This window comes from Macrobrachium rosenbergii, chromosome 3 (genome assembly GCF_040412425.1).
Source record: "Macrobrachium rosenbergii isolate ZJJX-2024 chromosome 3, ASM4041242v1, whole genome shotgun sequence".
NCBI classification, from domain to species: domain Eukaryota; kingdom Metazoa; phylum Arthropoda; class Malacostraca; order Decapoda; family Palaemonidae; genus Macrobrachium; species Macrobrachium rosenbergii.
In genome coordinates this window covers 71,107,471-71,124,737 of record NC_089743.1, presented here as the reverse complement: position 1 = coordinate 71,124,737, position 17,267 = coordinate 71,107,471, and the positions used below count along the sequence as shown (strand labels likewise).

Here is a 17,267-nt window from a genome sequence, read left to right as displayed (position 1 = left end):
ATATAAAGTATATATAAGGATATAAAATAGATATAAGGACTTTTCTTCACAAAGTAAAACTGTAAATGTAAACGTGAAAATATTTAGACCACAATTAGCTTTAACTGTCGTCGGATTCCTTTGGGGTTCTGAGGCTTTGCTAATTTTATCACCCGATTTTTGAAAGTGCGACCGACCTCTCCATCAACTACTAACGATAGTCCACAGATTGTTGGATGTGTAACAAAACATTTTCAGTTCTATTATAACAATGATAACATCCACTTGACTAAGACAGAGCTTGTATCTCATGTTGATTATCAAACTGATTTTGTATGCTTTGTAGTTACTGGACATTTTGATTTTCCAGTTGTCATGAGATTTGCCAAGCCTGGATCATGTCAATGAACATTTGCAAAAAAAAAAAAAGTTTGCAGAGTCTTCACCTCAGTATTATTGATATTGTCTACTCTAGTGCTATGTTTATCTAATTCTTCTGATATGCTCTTTGTTTGTACAGTATATTTCTGCATGTTCGATGTTCTGACTTGGTTTGAGTATGGATAATAATTTATTCATTAAAATAGAAGTTAATCCATGCGATATGGTAGGATGGAAGAAGGGTGCCACGGTAATGACTGCATTAGTTAGGGTGCCATCACTAAAAACGATTGAGAACCACTGCCATAATTCATAACAAAATGACCCTCCACTGTAAGTTCATCCTATATTTCATCTGAGCTATCATCCGAAGATTCTTGAGTTTAGTGAACTAGTCGATTGTGAGATTTTGGGGCACTTTTTTTGCTGCCTTGACTTTCATAGAACCTGCTGCTGCTATTTTGTAACTAGCGGAAATTTTGGTGATATCTTTTGTATTAATTTTTCTACCGCCCTGACAGGTCACAACTCACACGTGGTGCCTCTTTGGAAATAGGAATATTATCAGCTGAAAAGACGTAGTCAGTGGTCTGACACTAAAAAAAAAAAAGCACAATACTCAGAGGAGACACATTCTCATAATTACGGACAATCATAAAAGACCCACAGTTAGGAAACCACTGACGTTACGAGAGAATGGCATAATTTCAGTGTATTCCACCCCATACATCCGACACACTGCGGTCTACTAGACAAGACTGCCTATAAACCTTTTAAGAAGGCATGTCCTCTCTCAATGTGTAATGATGGAACTCCTTCTTTTGAATTAATGACAATACCCTTCATAATTGGTGGACTGGAAAAACAAATTGGTTTTCTTATCAAAGCGTTGAATTAACCACTCGAAACTGAGATTGTCTATGATCGACTTTCAGTAAGGAAGTGCGTAAGTTCAACGTAAGTGGGCAGTTGCGTAAGCTCAAATCGTACTGTTCAATGCGTTTACGACGACTTGAGAGGGGAAAGGAATGTAGCTTCCCTTATTTTAATTTGTAATGCCATATTTCTTCCTTGTAAAAAATATGTACTTATCTTAGTTTATGTTGTACATGTCATAACACTTAATAGTGTTCTATTGTATTTTTACCTTGATGTAACAATAAATTACCAAGTCTTGTTATGGTACTGTTACGTAAGTTGCACTATGATGAGCTTGCATGTGGTTGCAATGCCACCAACCGTAGGCTAAGATGTGCGATATTCTTCCATAACTTTATGAATATGTCAATTCTTGAGTTAAGTTCCACCTCTTATGCATATAAAACCAGGCTAACTGTGTAATGTAACAGTTTAAGTTAGGCATGAGTACAGTATAGCCTTGGCTAGGGACTGCATGCTGTTTGGCAGAAGTTTGCTATCCGAAATGAACTTTGCGTATTACAGGGAACCAGTATAGGGGATAAGTATAAGAACCAGTGTAAGGACCTTTTTAGGAACCAGTTCAAACAATTATGGAAGACACACTAGGAATAAGTTACCTACACTGTGTTCTCCTACTAAGAAATATTAAACAAACCGCGGGAGTCAGCCTTTCCCTCACCCCTAACCAGAAATGAAGATTCGTCTGTCTACGGCGTCAAGTACCAGTTCAAGCTAAGAGTAGTCCTGGGTTTATTAACCCAGGCCGGTGTCACGCTTGTAATAGCCCATGCCCAGGATTGAATTGTTATGTATAGGCTAGTCTGAGTTAATTGTCCTAAAATGAATGGTAGCCTCCGAATGGAAGTTAGGACAACTGACATATCAAGCCACAAGAAGTAATACCAATATTATGATTAAACAATTATTACAAATGGATGCCTTCACATCCAGGGAGAAGCTACCATTACTGATATGCTTCACTTTATAGAAGAAGCAAGAAGCAAAGGCCACTGTAGTAAATATCCCTAATATTATATCAGGTTTTGAGTAATCTGAAAATTTTCCATCTGACCGAAATTTCCTCAGTCATATCTTTTCTATTCCCCGGATTATTTGCAGCTACTTCGGATCCATGTGTGACCATGTTCAGCATGTAATCTTGGACATGTACAAGAGGAAACACAAACGTGAGAGGCATAATGTTCTCAGGTGCACTGGTGATGCAATGCAGCCAGTTCTTTGTGGTCTACTGAGGTGATTAATCAAGTTGTTTCTATCCTCTTTTGGTGGCAAGTCTTCCGAGGGACTGCACTGTGAGGCATCCACTTTCATCCAAACTGTGAATATTCTTGGATGACTCACAGCATAGGTTATTGAAACCAATGCTCTCACCAGTGAAGTACAGTGGCTTCTGGCTGTCACATTTATTACGCATGTTTTATATATAATAATAATGATAATATTCATAATAATAATAATAATAATAATAATAATAATAATATACTAAAAATGGAATAAGATGATCACTCTGATCAACTACCCACCGGCAAGTGGTCACCTTACCACAATGCCACCATACAAGATGAAAATAAAGTATTATAACGCTCGAGTAGACTGTATGGTTTTATACTTCAAATATTCACGCATGTAAAGAAATCAGCTTCATCTCTAGTATCCACTAAAAGTCTCTCAATTTTACTCAGACGATAAAATAATCGGTATTTTTTGTGCTATTCCACACAAGCTTCTCAAGTGCAATGTTCTCACAGATTCAGTATCAAGTTTACTGCCATTGGGAGTAGCGGTTGACATCTTACCCTCCTGACAATCTTATCCCCACTCTCCCCTTATAGTCAGTGATTATTCAGATCACACAAAAGTTCTGTCACACTACACACAAGAATAATATCCTATAAAATCTGGACCCCTTGTTCAAAAGAGAGGAGTTTTCCCTTTTACATTCCTTTCACCGCGTTGGTCTGACAATAACTTCAGACGAGTAAAAAGATTTTATTAAAATTTCACTTGTACAGTAATGCATCGTCAATTTTCCATTGGTATAGCATTCTTGCATGAAGATAAATTGAACTAAGACTCAGTCATTCTTATACTAGAAGTAAAGTTCTAGTGGACTTCAAGTTATGAGCTTGAACTAAGTAACGTGTTTTACCCTGTTCATGACCAAGTTGCTTGTCAACTTTGTCAAATAGAGCAGGGACTCCGGAGACAAGACAAAGGTGACAAGTTAGCAGAAAAGAGATAACTTTCTATGACTTTACCAACTATCTGTGACGTTTTGGAGACCATTTTCAATATATTAATGTTACTCAAAAGCTTCACACTCCACAGACAAATTTCAAGGTTTAGTCCATATCTCTAGTAAGTTATTTTTGGTTTCACTTATATTTCTGATTAGTTTCTGAAATATCGCGCGACTGTCTAGCTCTAGCGACGTGGGATACAGTTTATATGTTAGTAACCTTTTGGAGAAATTGTGGTGAATATTTGTATTATTAAAAGAAATAAAAGTTTTAAAGCTACAGAGCATTTTCAAGTTTTTGTCAGAGATAAAATTCCACAAAAATCGGATTAAAATTATCTTTAACATTGCAATAGGTCATCTAGACAGCAAAGAGACTCTTCCTCTGGATACTAATGATAATTTTGTGCAAAAACGTCAAGACACCTATTCAAACATAGGAAAGTAATACCACTGGAAATCAGGTACCCTCAATTTTTCCAATTGCAAACTCCTTATGAAAAGAAGTAAAAGAAAAAACATGTTACTAAATAGAGCCAAAGTGAAAAGGTACTTTTCAAGTAGCTTTGCCATTACTGACCCAAGAATAGTGGTCCTGTAATTATTCGGGTGCCTTTCCTGTAGTAAGGTGACCTTACCCTTTCTTTATTTTTAGGCATGTTTACTTTATTAGGCCGTCTTAAAAAACCTGTCAGACCACCAACTCTTGCAAATCTCCGTGAGACAGCTATGTGATGAAAAGTTTTTTCCATCAAGAGTCTAGATAACAGACCCATAAACTAAGGCCAGCTAAGACTCTCAAAGTGTTTTGCTGAACCAGCTGCTTTCCTTCACCTTCGATACAGTAAGTATTCCTTCATAAATCAACAGAAGTACCTCAGTCGGCTCGACATATTCTTACAAATACACAACATACATTCATGTACCAAAGTACTTTGTCTCTGTAATTCTGTAAAAATCAAAACTGCAGTTACATACCAAAAATTTCAAAAATTTGAAGATAACGCCTGCGTTCAAGTTTTCGTATTTAGTGCATTTTTAACTTCTATTCAGATATTTAAATTTAGGAAAAATGACAACCAAGTTTTTGAAGAGGAGTAGGAATTGTCTACAGGAAAGTTACAACTTTTCGATGGGGTATATGAAAACTAAGAATACGATTTACACGATGTAAGTTCCCAGGTCACCTCGGTTTACAGACAAATGAATCCCTAAGCTAAGCTTGCATGCTTCCAAGCCTTGCAGTTGTAGCCAGGTTTAGCCACCAGGTTCAACAGCATTACACAAAGCACGCACAGCCATGTGCACGAGTCACCCCGTGTCGCTATCTCGCAGTTTCAAAAACTTGGTGGATAGAGCACCTGTAGATACTATGCGGCCTGCAGGCTGTATTAAAATGGATCATAGTTGTCAATAAAATCGGGTGTTAATTCACATCCTGTGATACTGCATCTGGCTCCTGGCGATTAGCAGTCAAAATACAGCCATACCCACCAGCAAAGAACCTACTAATGAACATTATATGGCATCTAAGCTCTAGCTTTGCTCTCTCCTGAGGGCACAAGCTCGTCCTCCGCCCCATAGGTAGACACAGCATGGTTTTCATGTCAAACCCTATGATTCATGGATTAACAACAGCCATGTCTACCGATACAAAGAGCCACTAACAGACTAAATATAACATCACAGCAATAGCTTTCTCTCCCTCGGGTGCCCAAGGCCATCCTAGGTAGATCAATCATGATTTTCTTGTCAGACCGTGGGATTTACGAACTAATTATAGCCATGCCTACTGATTTAAAGAGCCACTGACAGACTAAATACACACACACACACACACACACACACACACACATATATATATATATATATATATATGTGTGTGTGTGTGACTGATAAACTGCTAGATAACAAGGAGGGTGTATGGTAGATTCACTGAGAAATGACAGACGACATTTTGACTGGAGAGGGGAAGAACACTGTCGGTTAAGGCAAGGAAAACGATGACATGTAAGTCAAATTTTGTTTATGAACGTTACGTGATACATTAAAAAAAATGGGAAAGGGCCATAAACGGCATTAAAAAAAACCTTACCATAGAATTGATAAAGAGACAATGTGGAGGGTACTGAGGGTGTGTGGTCCAGAAGAGCTGTGCACAGTGATTAAAAGTCTCCATGCCTTCAAACATGTAGATGGAAGAGGGACTGGAGAGAACGGCCTTAATACCCAGGAAGCACGAGAGTGCCTGGAAGATGAAGTGAACAGCGTAGTGTATGTCGGGGGATTCAGCGCGCTGTTGCTAAGCCTTCTGTTTAGGCATGTAGCGGCTAATGTAGTAGAATAGAAAACAGAATTTAAGCCAAAGGCCAAGCGCTGGGACCTATGATGTCATTCACCGCTGGAAGAGAAACTGAAAGTAATAAAGTCTGAAAGGTGTAACAGGAGGAAAACCTCAAAGCAGTTGAAGTATGAAACAATTGTTAGAGGGTGGAAAGTCAGATGGAAGACAGGATATTTGAACGAAGGTACAGTTAAAGGAATATATGAGGTTGCAGCTAGGGGCCGAAGGGACGCTGTAAAGACCCGTAAGCAATGCCTACGGTCCACCACTTGAGGTGCACTGATGGCACGACGCCACTACGGGGACGAGTAATGTGGCGGAAATATTCGGTAAAGAGGGCTCATTCACGATTCACCTCTTCAAGTATGAATGGGACAATGACTTTTGTGTTGCTCATTTTCTCTTTTCTTTGGCAAGCGGCCTCATAATGATAGAAAATCTGTCTATGTATGTACTTAGTCTCACGTGTTGGTAGGTAATATTATCATAATCATTCGTACATGAAAAAAAGTAGTTTGTCTTAAAGCAAAGGATACAAAAGCCAAAAAAATCAAAGTACTGACTTTCCAATCACTACTTCCATGCTGGACTCAACATTCACTCCACCTTCCATTGCTTCCCACATTAATTTATTCTGAGGAGGCAAGCGGTCCCATGGTGCTCGCTTAGGTGGATTCCCCCCCTTCTCAACAAACCTCGGGAATTATCTCCTTTCTCCCGTGTCTTACAAGCCCCTAAGCTTTCCTCAAGAAGGCTTTCTTAATGGCAAGGCCACAATTTTGGTTTCCCTAATCTTCTTACTTTTCCTGTCGGCTTGAATTAAAAGAGGTCATTGCTTTTCCTCTCTGTTTGGTCTTCTAAAAACAGACTGTTTCAAAGCCATCACAGATATTCGTATTTCGCAGAAGTCATTAAATTAAATTTGAACTTTTAATTTTTATATAAGAGATATTTACACTAAGTATTTTGTACATAAAGGGTTCACGACTAACAAGATGATTTATCATAGAGCCTCAAGATTCTTATAAGACTGAATAAGCCCAAATTACCCAAGTAATAAGAAAGCACTTCCCAACAGTCGATGCTTAACAAGAAAAGAGAAGCGAAAAGAGCACTGTAAACACCGGAGAGTTTTACGACCAATTCTCCTTTTATAACGATCAAGTTTTATCTAACAATTCGTCTGGTCAGTTTGTTAAGGTTTTTTTTATGGTAGGCCTTTAGGGCTCCACTTCTTAGTTCGTTTATACACTCTAACGAGAAGAAGTGATTTAAATACAACTTATGGACAATTTAGTGTTTTCTTTTATTTCTCATATATATATATATATATAAATTTATATATATATATATATATATATATATATGAATTTATATATATACACACAAATAATATATACATACACACACACACACACACATATATATATATATATATATATATCTATATATATAATATATATCTGTATATATATATATGCATACAAATGTACACACACACACACACACACACACACATATATATATATATATATATATTATATATATATATATATATATGAAGAACGTGGAGCTGAATATTATAACTGCGTCAGTTTCAAATTTCTCAGTTACTGCACTGTGACTGTACGATCATCGTGTATTCATCTCTTTTGAACATCCGAGTAAAAGTAAGGAACAAAACAAACAGGCGAGATGAAAACTCCATCAGTCCACAGCATTACGCATTTCGTGAATATAAAATGGAAGCTTTATAAGTATGTGTTCTATCAGATAAATGCAAAATTAGTAATGCATTTATTCTTTAAAGAAGCGCTATAGAAAAGATAGTTCTAAAAAATTCAAAATAATCCATATGCATTCTTTAGAACCTGGTTTTCAAACGTTATCGCTGTATAATAAGTACTTTTTCTTGAGAATTCATTTTGACATGGATCTCATTTGCTCTTCAGCCAGGGATAAATAACTAGAGGGAAAATAATTCAATTAAATTTACTAAGAAAAACGAGCCTTCTTTGATCATTAAATTGAGGGATATTTTGGTGATTTTAGAACAGTTATTTTTTAAAAGGAATATTTGTCGTCAGGAATGTATAATTAAGAAAATATTTACAGAATGTAAAGTGCATTTCACAAATGTATGTTTTCCAAACAATTCCACTGTTCCTTTCTGATTATAGGTTAAAAACGACTTATTTGTTTGAATGCTGAAATGTCTAAGGAATTAAATAAATTCGTACCCATATACAGTACATGCGCTGGTATTCCTATTCAAACTTCAAGATGGAAATGTAAATCCACTAAAGCGCTTAAGAAACATTCTTGTACTTTACCCCAGTTCTGATATTTTCAATTAAATATTATATACAGGGTGTTTCGAAGTTAGAGCCCCCCCCCCAGCATAAAACTAAAATTGATATAGACAAAACAAAAGTAATTCAGAACAGGTATTTATTTAAGTTTCTCTCTGAGTATTTAATATTTTGTGTGGCCTCCATCCGCCTGTACCGCCTGCATTCTTGAGGTATGATTTCAGCAAATCATGCAAAAAGCTGAGACTCAAACCCATTTCCCTGAGCACTTAGGTCACCTCTCTTGCAGGTCGTCGAGGCTTGGTATACCATCATAGTTCACTGTGCGCGCTTCAACACGATCCTTTAAGATACTACCAATGTTTTCACACATTAAGGTCAGGAGCTACCTGGAAATTCACTTGACGAGAAGAAGTCGATACCACTGTTCCGAAACAGCTCCTGTGTCTGAAGAGCCTTGAAACATGGTGCCTTTATCATGCAAAAATGTGACTTCTTCAACAGATAACACATTTTCAGGATCTTTGAGGAAAGGAAATACTCCACCAGTAAGCACAGTTTTCTCTGAAGTATTCACCATTCCACTGACTGTCCTTTTTCTTTGATGATCCACATTAACCGTTGGCTGTGAAACAGAGAAAAATTCCCAAAACTTATTCAAGAAGTTTCACAACTTGGCAAAAGTGCACATCATCGGTGATATCATCCAACCTTGCAGCCCAAATGATGTCATTTTTATGATTTGGCTTCCTGACTGTGTAAAATGATTCATCTAATGCGCAACATGGAGAAAGTCAGCTTGATCCCAATCTTTAAGAAATGAACCAAAAAACCATGCACGGTCTTCTCTCTGTTGCTGGAGTGATGTTGGGCTTGCTGATAACATGAAATGACTTGATACCAGATTTTTCAACTCGCGATATACAGCACTATAACTTCTCTTCTTTCCTTTTTGTTTCTAGTTCAAGCGCGCAAATTTACGTAAAGACTTTCTTGTCTACCACTGCCTCAGCTATGATGTCTTTTGAGTCCTGGAGAATGGACCTCAGGCCTTCCAAGATTCTCACTCTTTTTGCGATGACAGTCCATATGGATTTTTGTTCCAGTTTCTTTTAACAAAGGATTCATCGCTTTTTATGTAATTAGCTATTCAGGAACGTGAATGGAAGGATGCGCCAGCATCCCTGGCCTCTCTGAAGGTTATAGCCCGGATTTGATCAATCCATCTGATTTCCTCCGAATTGATTAACCATGGCTGTATCTAACTCCGTCACCAGTCTGGAAAAGACAAGAAATGTAAAATGAAAAATAGCTTAACAGAAACTTAAAATAATGTACTTGGAGATAGGCTAACAGCAGAAAAACTTCACTATATACACACACACACACACACACATAGCAGTTATATATATATATATATATATATATATATATATATATATATATATATATATACATATATATATATATATGGCATATAAAACATGCTTATCTATCTATCTATCTATGTATATATGTGTACAGTATCTTATCTATATATATATATATATATATATATATATATATATATATATATATATATATATATATATATATACTATATATATATATATATATAATGTAAACACACATATATATACATACATATATATATCCCATTAGTAAGCCAGAAGTACCACTTAAAACTGATTTCAGTATACCACGGATAACTCATACCTGAGAAATTAATTATGGTTAAAAAAGTGTAACTGGCATTATTCTTGTTTACATCATTCTCAATTCCTCCTCCTGCAAACACTTTATAAAGCTCAGTAGTTTCTGTAGCTTCTCTCTATCCCTAATAAGGAATGGTCTGCAAATAACGGCTATTTCGTACTTCATTCATGGTCCATTTTCTTATACCACAACTTTCCACCTACATACACTGCCCTTTCTCTGAATTCTTACATCACTCATACATAAAAATACTGAACGGCCTCGGAGACACAACGCTGGATATTTCATAGGTATTCGAATAAGACCCGTTTGTTATATTGCATTTGCTGTTAAAGCTGTTTTCCTCATGCAGTCCCTACCACCAAGAAACGTAGAAAGTATCCACACCCAGGCCAGATTTGAGTTTGCCCCCCAAAATTGGGAGAAAGACCCAAACTTTTAGTGCAAGGCTATTTTTACGAATTAAAAAGCTTACAATTTGATAAACCGTGCTAGTGGCCATTGCTGGAGTCTTCGATACCCAATTTGAAAATAATGTATAAAAGTTTTAGAGGCTAAAAGCAGCCGTGACTACAGACGTATTTGGGAACATTAGAATATGTAATGTTGCCCATTGCATGAAAATACTCTCCCTTTTCCGGAATGTTTCATTTACATGTAGACAATTAGGCTATTATTCAGTTAAGTCGAATTTCTTTTGGCAGCTCAATATACTCTGTCGGGGAAAGTCACCGTTTCAGTCAGGAAAGTCGGGAGTATTTTTCTGTTACTAATACTTTTATCAAGATACCAAAAGATCTATAAATCTTGTCTGGAAAGCGCTTATATATTTGTTTTCTAAGCTGCGGTAAAGTAGAAAATTATAAACACAAAATAAGCTGAACTGAATATGTTGAAATACATTTATGTTTAAGATCTCTGTTCCACCCACACCTGACACTGTGACTCGACGCTTTATCGAGCGTTACGACTAAACGGAGCTCCTCCAGTGGCCGAGTGAGGACTGAAACTTTAACCGCAAGGACTTGTTCATCCCTGTAGAGAGTTCTCCGAGAAGCACTCAACGCATGGGAGGCTCAGGGCGAGAGGGCCAGTCAACAGGCTCTCCAACTAAAACTGCAGTATGAAGTTCGTAGGAAACTGCCGAAAGTCGTTGATATTATAGTCTTCGATCCACAGTCGCCTACTTGACGCGATTGGCAGGGAAAGATACTGGACCATATAACTAAATATTCATGCACAGTATTTGGTTTAGTTAACTTTTTCTAATACTTAAGCGATTAAGTATACACTCTGTGATTATGCATGTGTTACATATTCAAGATATTTTATCCTGCGAGTGTAAACAGCCGTCGTTCTAAATATTCGTAAGTTTGTTTTTAATAATGTATGCATGAATAAATGTGCAAGAGTTTAAACATTTTTTTTAATCTATAATACAGGAGATACTGCTGCATCATTGAAGCTAAAGTGTTACTCATCACAAGTCTTTTTGGCATCGTCAGATATAAAAAGGACATATACATCGTATTTACAGAGAAAATGGCTTCCTAAGAGTTCAGTTTCTTGATGATCTCAGATAAGTCGGATTCGAGGATAGATGACAATAGAGGGTCGATGGAAAAACAGAAAGAGACTAATATCTAACTTTCGCCCTTTTTTATGGATAATCATAAAATTGTGACAATGGTTAAGCCAATGGATGGCCAGAGATTATTTGTGTACCCTTTTGAGACTGCATTTTTAGGCTGTTTTGTCCATATACAAATGCCTTTAAATGTTCGGACCAAAATAAATTACATTCTGAACATGGTATACAGTATATTATAGCCTATATCACCCTTCATATGGCTACTTTTACTGTAGCTAACATATTTTTCAGAGTGCAGCTATATTTAAAAATTACCCCTATATCTAGTTTTCCCAACAATTGTTGAGAAATATACCGAAGAAGCAAACGTTTGCGCTGACAAAAGACTCAAATTACATCAGCACCTCCGTTATTCTTATGTCTCATAAGCCAATCTACATCTTTCCTTATGATGTTATTCAACGGCCTTTTCAGTTTCATTGGGAACAAACCTAGTTAGATAAATAACCCCAATTCTCTATATTAAGTCCAAGTTAACACTAAAAAACTAATAGTTTCAGGTTTACTGGCGAGTCCTTATTTACAATCCAGCGTTACTCGAGACCCAAATTCTGACACCTTTCTGTTGAATTTACTTTGAATATTATCCGATGAGCAACTGCTTTCATTCTGTTGCCGAATTCGTCATTGCCATGCTCGAAATAACTAATCTTACTGGAATCTGAAACCCGGTGGCAAACATTAAATAACTTGAGTAAATATTACGAATCTGAAGCCGACTAATGATTTCTGAAGCGGAAATCTGGACTTCTACATCTGAGAGTTGTTTTAGAGGTAGAATGACTGTGATTGCTGTCTCATGTTCTTCGTAAGGTATCACCTCAAGAACACTGACATTTAATTCTTGCTAAAATTAGCTTGGATCTAGAAACAAAATAAAGACAGTTCATTACAGCAGAAAATATGCTCAACGAAACGTTACCATATACAGTTATATTCGGTCACAAAGTCGTTTAAGAGATATGCATGAATGTGTACTGTGCGTACTAAAATGAATACAACTGAAGTGAGAGTTATATTAAAAATGGACGTAGACTGTAGCGTGGACCTCCCAATAAGCGATGCAAAAACATGCTTTCCTTCCATGGCCAGGAAGGGAACTGGCTAAGTGTGGTTAGTTGGTCACTTGTCTATTCAAATCTCGTCCACTGGCTTTCCTGAGGGCGAAGATGCACCGCCTACCCGTCCTCCGTAGCCAATCACGCGGAAGAATTTTCACCTTAATTATCAACAGGTACAAATCCTTTCCTTTTTTTCTTATTTCTTTAAATCTTTTAACACTTTTGGGGCTTTTAATGAAGAAGAGAGAAAGTTTTGTTCTCTTTTCCTGAGCCTGGCAAAGGCTGAGGTATTACGATATGAGCAGAACCTTCTGCATAATCCGTTTGGTTAAATAAAATGAATTGCGTGTCGCGAAGCGCAGTAGAGTGAGCGGAGATCCAGATGCGGAATTCCATAATTCATCGTTCGCTTCATGAGGTCATTAAAAGGAATGGCCTAACGTGTACCAGTTAAAAAGTTATGCTTTAGACTTTGCTATCTCTGTGGGGTTAGTCTACGACTTCATACGTAGCAGGTCGCAAACGTCAGTCACCAAAGTATTGAGGAGCAGTTCATCTCATTCTCCTTCCAAAAGAAGATCCACCAAGCAGAAGAAGAAGAAGAAGAAACACGGAATGGTTGTTGAAGAGGATCGCTCTTACGTATTACAGAAGCTATCCATTGTAACCTCTGACCCCTTCTCGTGCCCTTAGCGATGACCTCATTCCAAAAGCTGGCGAGATCAAATAGACTCGCAGAAGGCGAGAATCCTTCCCAACACGCGCACATCCTTTCATACTTAGCAAGGATACAGGACTTGTTTCATTTGTGTAGTGTTATCAGTGGATCAGTTGCTCTCTGTTTTGTAACTTACTGGTTATTTAGCGCTTAAAAGACAATCTGAAAACACGTAATATATAGGAAAGTCCCACAAAAATAGAAAAGAATTACGATAATGATTTCGAAACCAGGAGATGAATCCTTATTTCCGCCAAAAAAGTGTCCCTTGTGAGTCATCAGCGGATGACGATACAAAACCAGGACTTGTCAGTATGATATGCATCGTTGACAGCCCAAAGCACTTGTCTCAGAATTCCACAAACGGTGCCTCTCCTGTGCCCAGCGTCTCTAGTGCCAAGTCCGAAGATGAGAAAGTTCAAGAACTTGTGCCCCTTATGAGCGTTTCGAGTGGCACTTCAGTTATGCCTTGCGTAAACAGTGTTCATCCACTGTCATCGAAGCCTGCTATAAACACGTCTGGACTGCAGTGTTCCCCACGACTCTCCTCCTCTGGAAACTCGACTTCCGTTGCCAATGCCTCTTCCTCCCCGAGACCCCACGGGTCGTCCTCGCCCGGGGCATTGCCTCCTGAGCAGACGATGAAGGTATGACGAATATTTTCTGTACTGATTCTTGATATGATATCTTTGCATCGAAGAAAAATATGAAGGTTTAAAAAACAAAAGGAGCAAACACCGAGAGACCATACTACCTATTGACTTTAGGTCTTTTGGGGAGCTGAATGGTAGAATTGTAGGTTTTAGAAAAAGGGTCCTCAACAAAGCGACCTAATTTGATCTTTGATATGAGTGTATATATATATATATATATATATATATATATATATATATATATATATATCGTATGTATGTATGTATAATTTTGGGTACTGGAATTAAGTTTCAAGAACAGTTAAAAATTTTTTAATTCTTAAAATCAGTTCTACGTGGATGATAACAGGAGGCATCAGAAAGAAGTAGACTTTTGACTTCTGAGGGAAAGGATAAGAAAAGGTTTAAACTATTTGCTTTTCCTCTCTCTCTCCTTCTTACGAACATGAAACTTGCTAGAAAGTGAATTTCTGATCAAAATTGTTTGGCATCAACTGACCCAGTTATATAAATATGAACGTAATGACTGTTCATATTCGGCACCAGTCGATTATAACAATTGCAATCAACGTGCAAATCTGTTTTTAGTACCTGACAATCATGCAAGCTATATTATAGTGCAACTGTATCATTAGCAGAAAATATGTAACCCTATCTTAATTAAGCATCTGTGATTAATACCAAACAATTAATTCATTGATTTTGTACAATAAAATGTCACAATAACCATTATTACATACTCAAAATGTCATTCAAGCATTTACTACAATAGTTCACTGTGCTACAAAAAAATAAACGACTGATGATGCAGAATTATGTATTATCATATCACCCCAATGTTGTACAAATGGGCCGTCAGCAAAGAATTTGCCAGTCATGGTACTGATGTAATTACTAGCTCAATTAATTGACTACATTTTTCTTAACTTTAGGGCGTTATGAAACGGACGTAAATGATACTGACATCACCCATGACGTCGTTCGACAGAAATTAAATATGAGCGGTTGCTTAATGTTCATCCGAATACCGAGTTATCAAACGTCACGAGAACAAATGATTATGACATCAATCAGATTGACGTGAATCTTGACATTCATTTTGGTATCTTTGTTTTCGACTTTCTTCAGTCATTTATTAGCATTCAGTCAGATCTAAAGTTCTGTGAAAGAGACTTATTTTTAACCTTTTTACGCCTCTAAAGGTTTATTTAACTGCTCAGTATTCCTCACGTCCTAAGGTACGAAGTAATCTTAATGAAAATGAGTTTTGATTCCACGTTAATGTAGAGATCCTACAACTTGATGGATCACTGTCCCAGTAATTTTTGGCAAGACGCTAATACAACGGGCGGAGTTAATGGACAGCACAGAGACGAATATCATTTTTGTAATGAAGTTCGTTCATTGACATAAAAAGAGAGATAAGGAACGGTTCGAGAGCAATGAAGAAATAGTAATGAAATTGTAGTTTCATCTGACTATGGAGAGATAGCTTAAATAAGAACCAATGTGCTCATCCCACGGGTCTGGACCAAATGAGAGATAATGATCTTGTGACTGCCGGTCCGATACACAGAGTAAAGGAATCGTTATTTTCTGTTTGCAAAAGAATATGTTTAGACTCCTTGACTGAAATGTACTTTAGGGATAAAAACATTATATGCGGCACTGGTTGGGAAGAATGTAGAAAGGCAAGCAAACATGTGCTTGTGTATCAACACAATACGGCCATCTAGTTAAATTAGTTTTTAAACTATGGTCAGATATATTGTTTGCTAGCAATATTTCATATTTTTGAGAGAGAGAGAGAGAGAAGAGAGAGAGAGAGAGAGAGAGAGAGAGAGAGAGAGAGAGAGAGAGAGAGAGAATTAAGGTATTTAAAGATGTGCGTAACTGAAATTTAAACATAATGAAATGCGACAATATGGTTTCTTACGCTCAAATGTTCTCTTCTTTGTTAAACTTTATTGTCAGAAAATGAAGAAATCCTTTGCATACCCTTGTGTGTCTCGGGTGTCACAAAAATGCAGTATCAAAAGGAAGCATTTATTATACAGGACCTGATGTCTCCAAATACCCTTTTTAACTTCGAAGTAATTAGCGAGATCAGTGTGCATTGTTTCCATCTACATTGCAAAAGGTTCAAAGGTTTTCGTCATGGCTAAGTTTTGAAGCCAACAATTTATTTATTTTTTTTTAATAATGATCATGATTCAAGATATTTCACTAATAATATTTTCACAATCAGCAAAGCTACTGGGTGAGTCTTAAAAGAAGAGGCTAACAATATAAAAAAAAAAAAAAATCCCGACGAATCAGGATAAATTTTTTTTTTTTGCTAGACAAAAATACCAGAAAAATTATATTCCAATGAAGGATTAAGCTCATTTTCAAATGTTAATCTGGTCTCATTAATAACTACCTAATGGAGTAACGCAACGAGGTTTTCTTTTGTTGATGCAGTCAGATTGGTCAAATAAATGAATGAGATTTATCAGCGGATCAAGAACGGATAACTTCATATATACAGTATATTAACATATATATATATATATATATATATATATATATATATATATATATATATATATATATATATAATATAATATATATATATATATATATATATAATATATATATATATATATATATACACACGTCATTTCATATCACCAAAAGTATCCTCGTAGCAATGTAAGACAAAGATTACTGACGCATTTATCATTTAAATGATGAATCAAGAATGATCTAGCACAACTGCAGTTGCATCACATACCAGCATGGAAGGCTCGTCGGAATTTCATTGACCACTCCTACACATACTACGCCAGTCATCTCTAGTTTGCAGGCCCTCTCGAGCTTCCTGAATATCACAGCTCTTTCGAGGCAGTATATCCGTCGATTCCCTCTTCCCTAAACTTCGATATTATATATAATTTTCACCAAATACAGACTTGTTTTGTTCATGCAACACTAACACCTGAAATCGCTGATTAATCTTTTCACCGACACTAACATTGTTTTTCCCCTAGATATTATATGCAAGCAATTCATACTGACAGATTCTATCTTTTGTGTCTCATTCGCGTTCAACAGCGACACTTCACTTCAATAAAGAAGCACTGACTAAATAACCTTTTCATATATCTAAGGTCGTGCTCTTAACATAAATTTTATTCGAAGATTCTGTCATACTCCTTACGCCACTTCTACCCTGATTCACCGCTTATTTTATTCCACTACCACCAGCTACATTTAAACCCGAATACCT

The 17,267-nt window shown here is 36.7% G+C and overlaps 2 protein-coding genes across 3 annotated transcripts in view; one reads left to right on the top strand and one right to left on the bottom strand.

The window, feature by feature from the left end:
• LOC136825530 (protein LZIC-like) overlaps nt 1-17,267 on the bottom strand; it is a 233,824-nt gene that overhangs the window by 102,606 nt on the left and 113,951 nt on the right. The gene's annotated exons all lie outside the window — the stretch shown is intronic.
• The window catches only part of LOC136825519 (uncharacterized), a 13,413-nt gene continuing 9,255 nt past the window's right edge, over nt 13,110-17,267 (top strand). Inside the window, exon 1 of the mRNA XM_067082095.1 lies at nt 13,110-13,990. Within this exon, the coding sequence (XP_066938196.1) occupies nt 13,580-13,990 (411 nt within the window). The 5' untranslated portion in view covers nt 13,110-13,579. The remainder of the gene's footprint in view (nt 13,991-17,267) is intronic.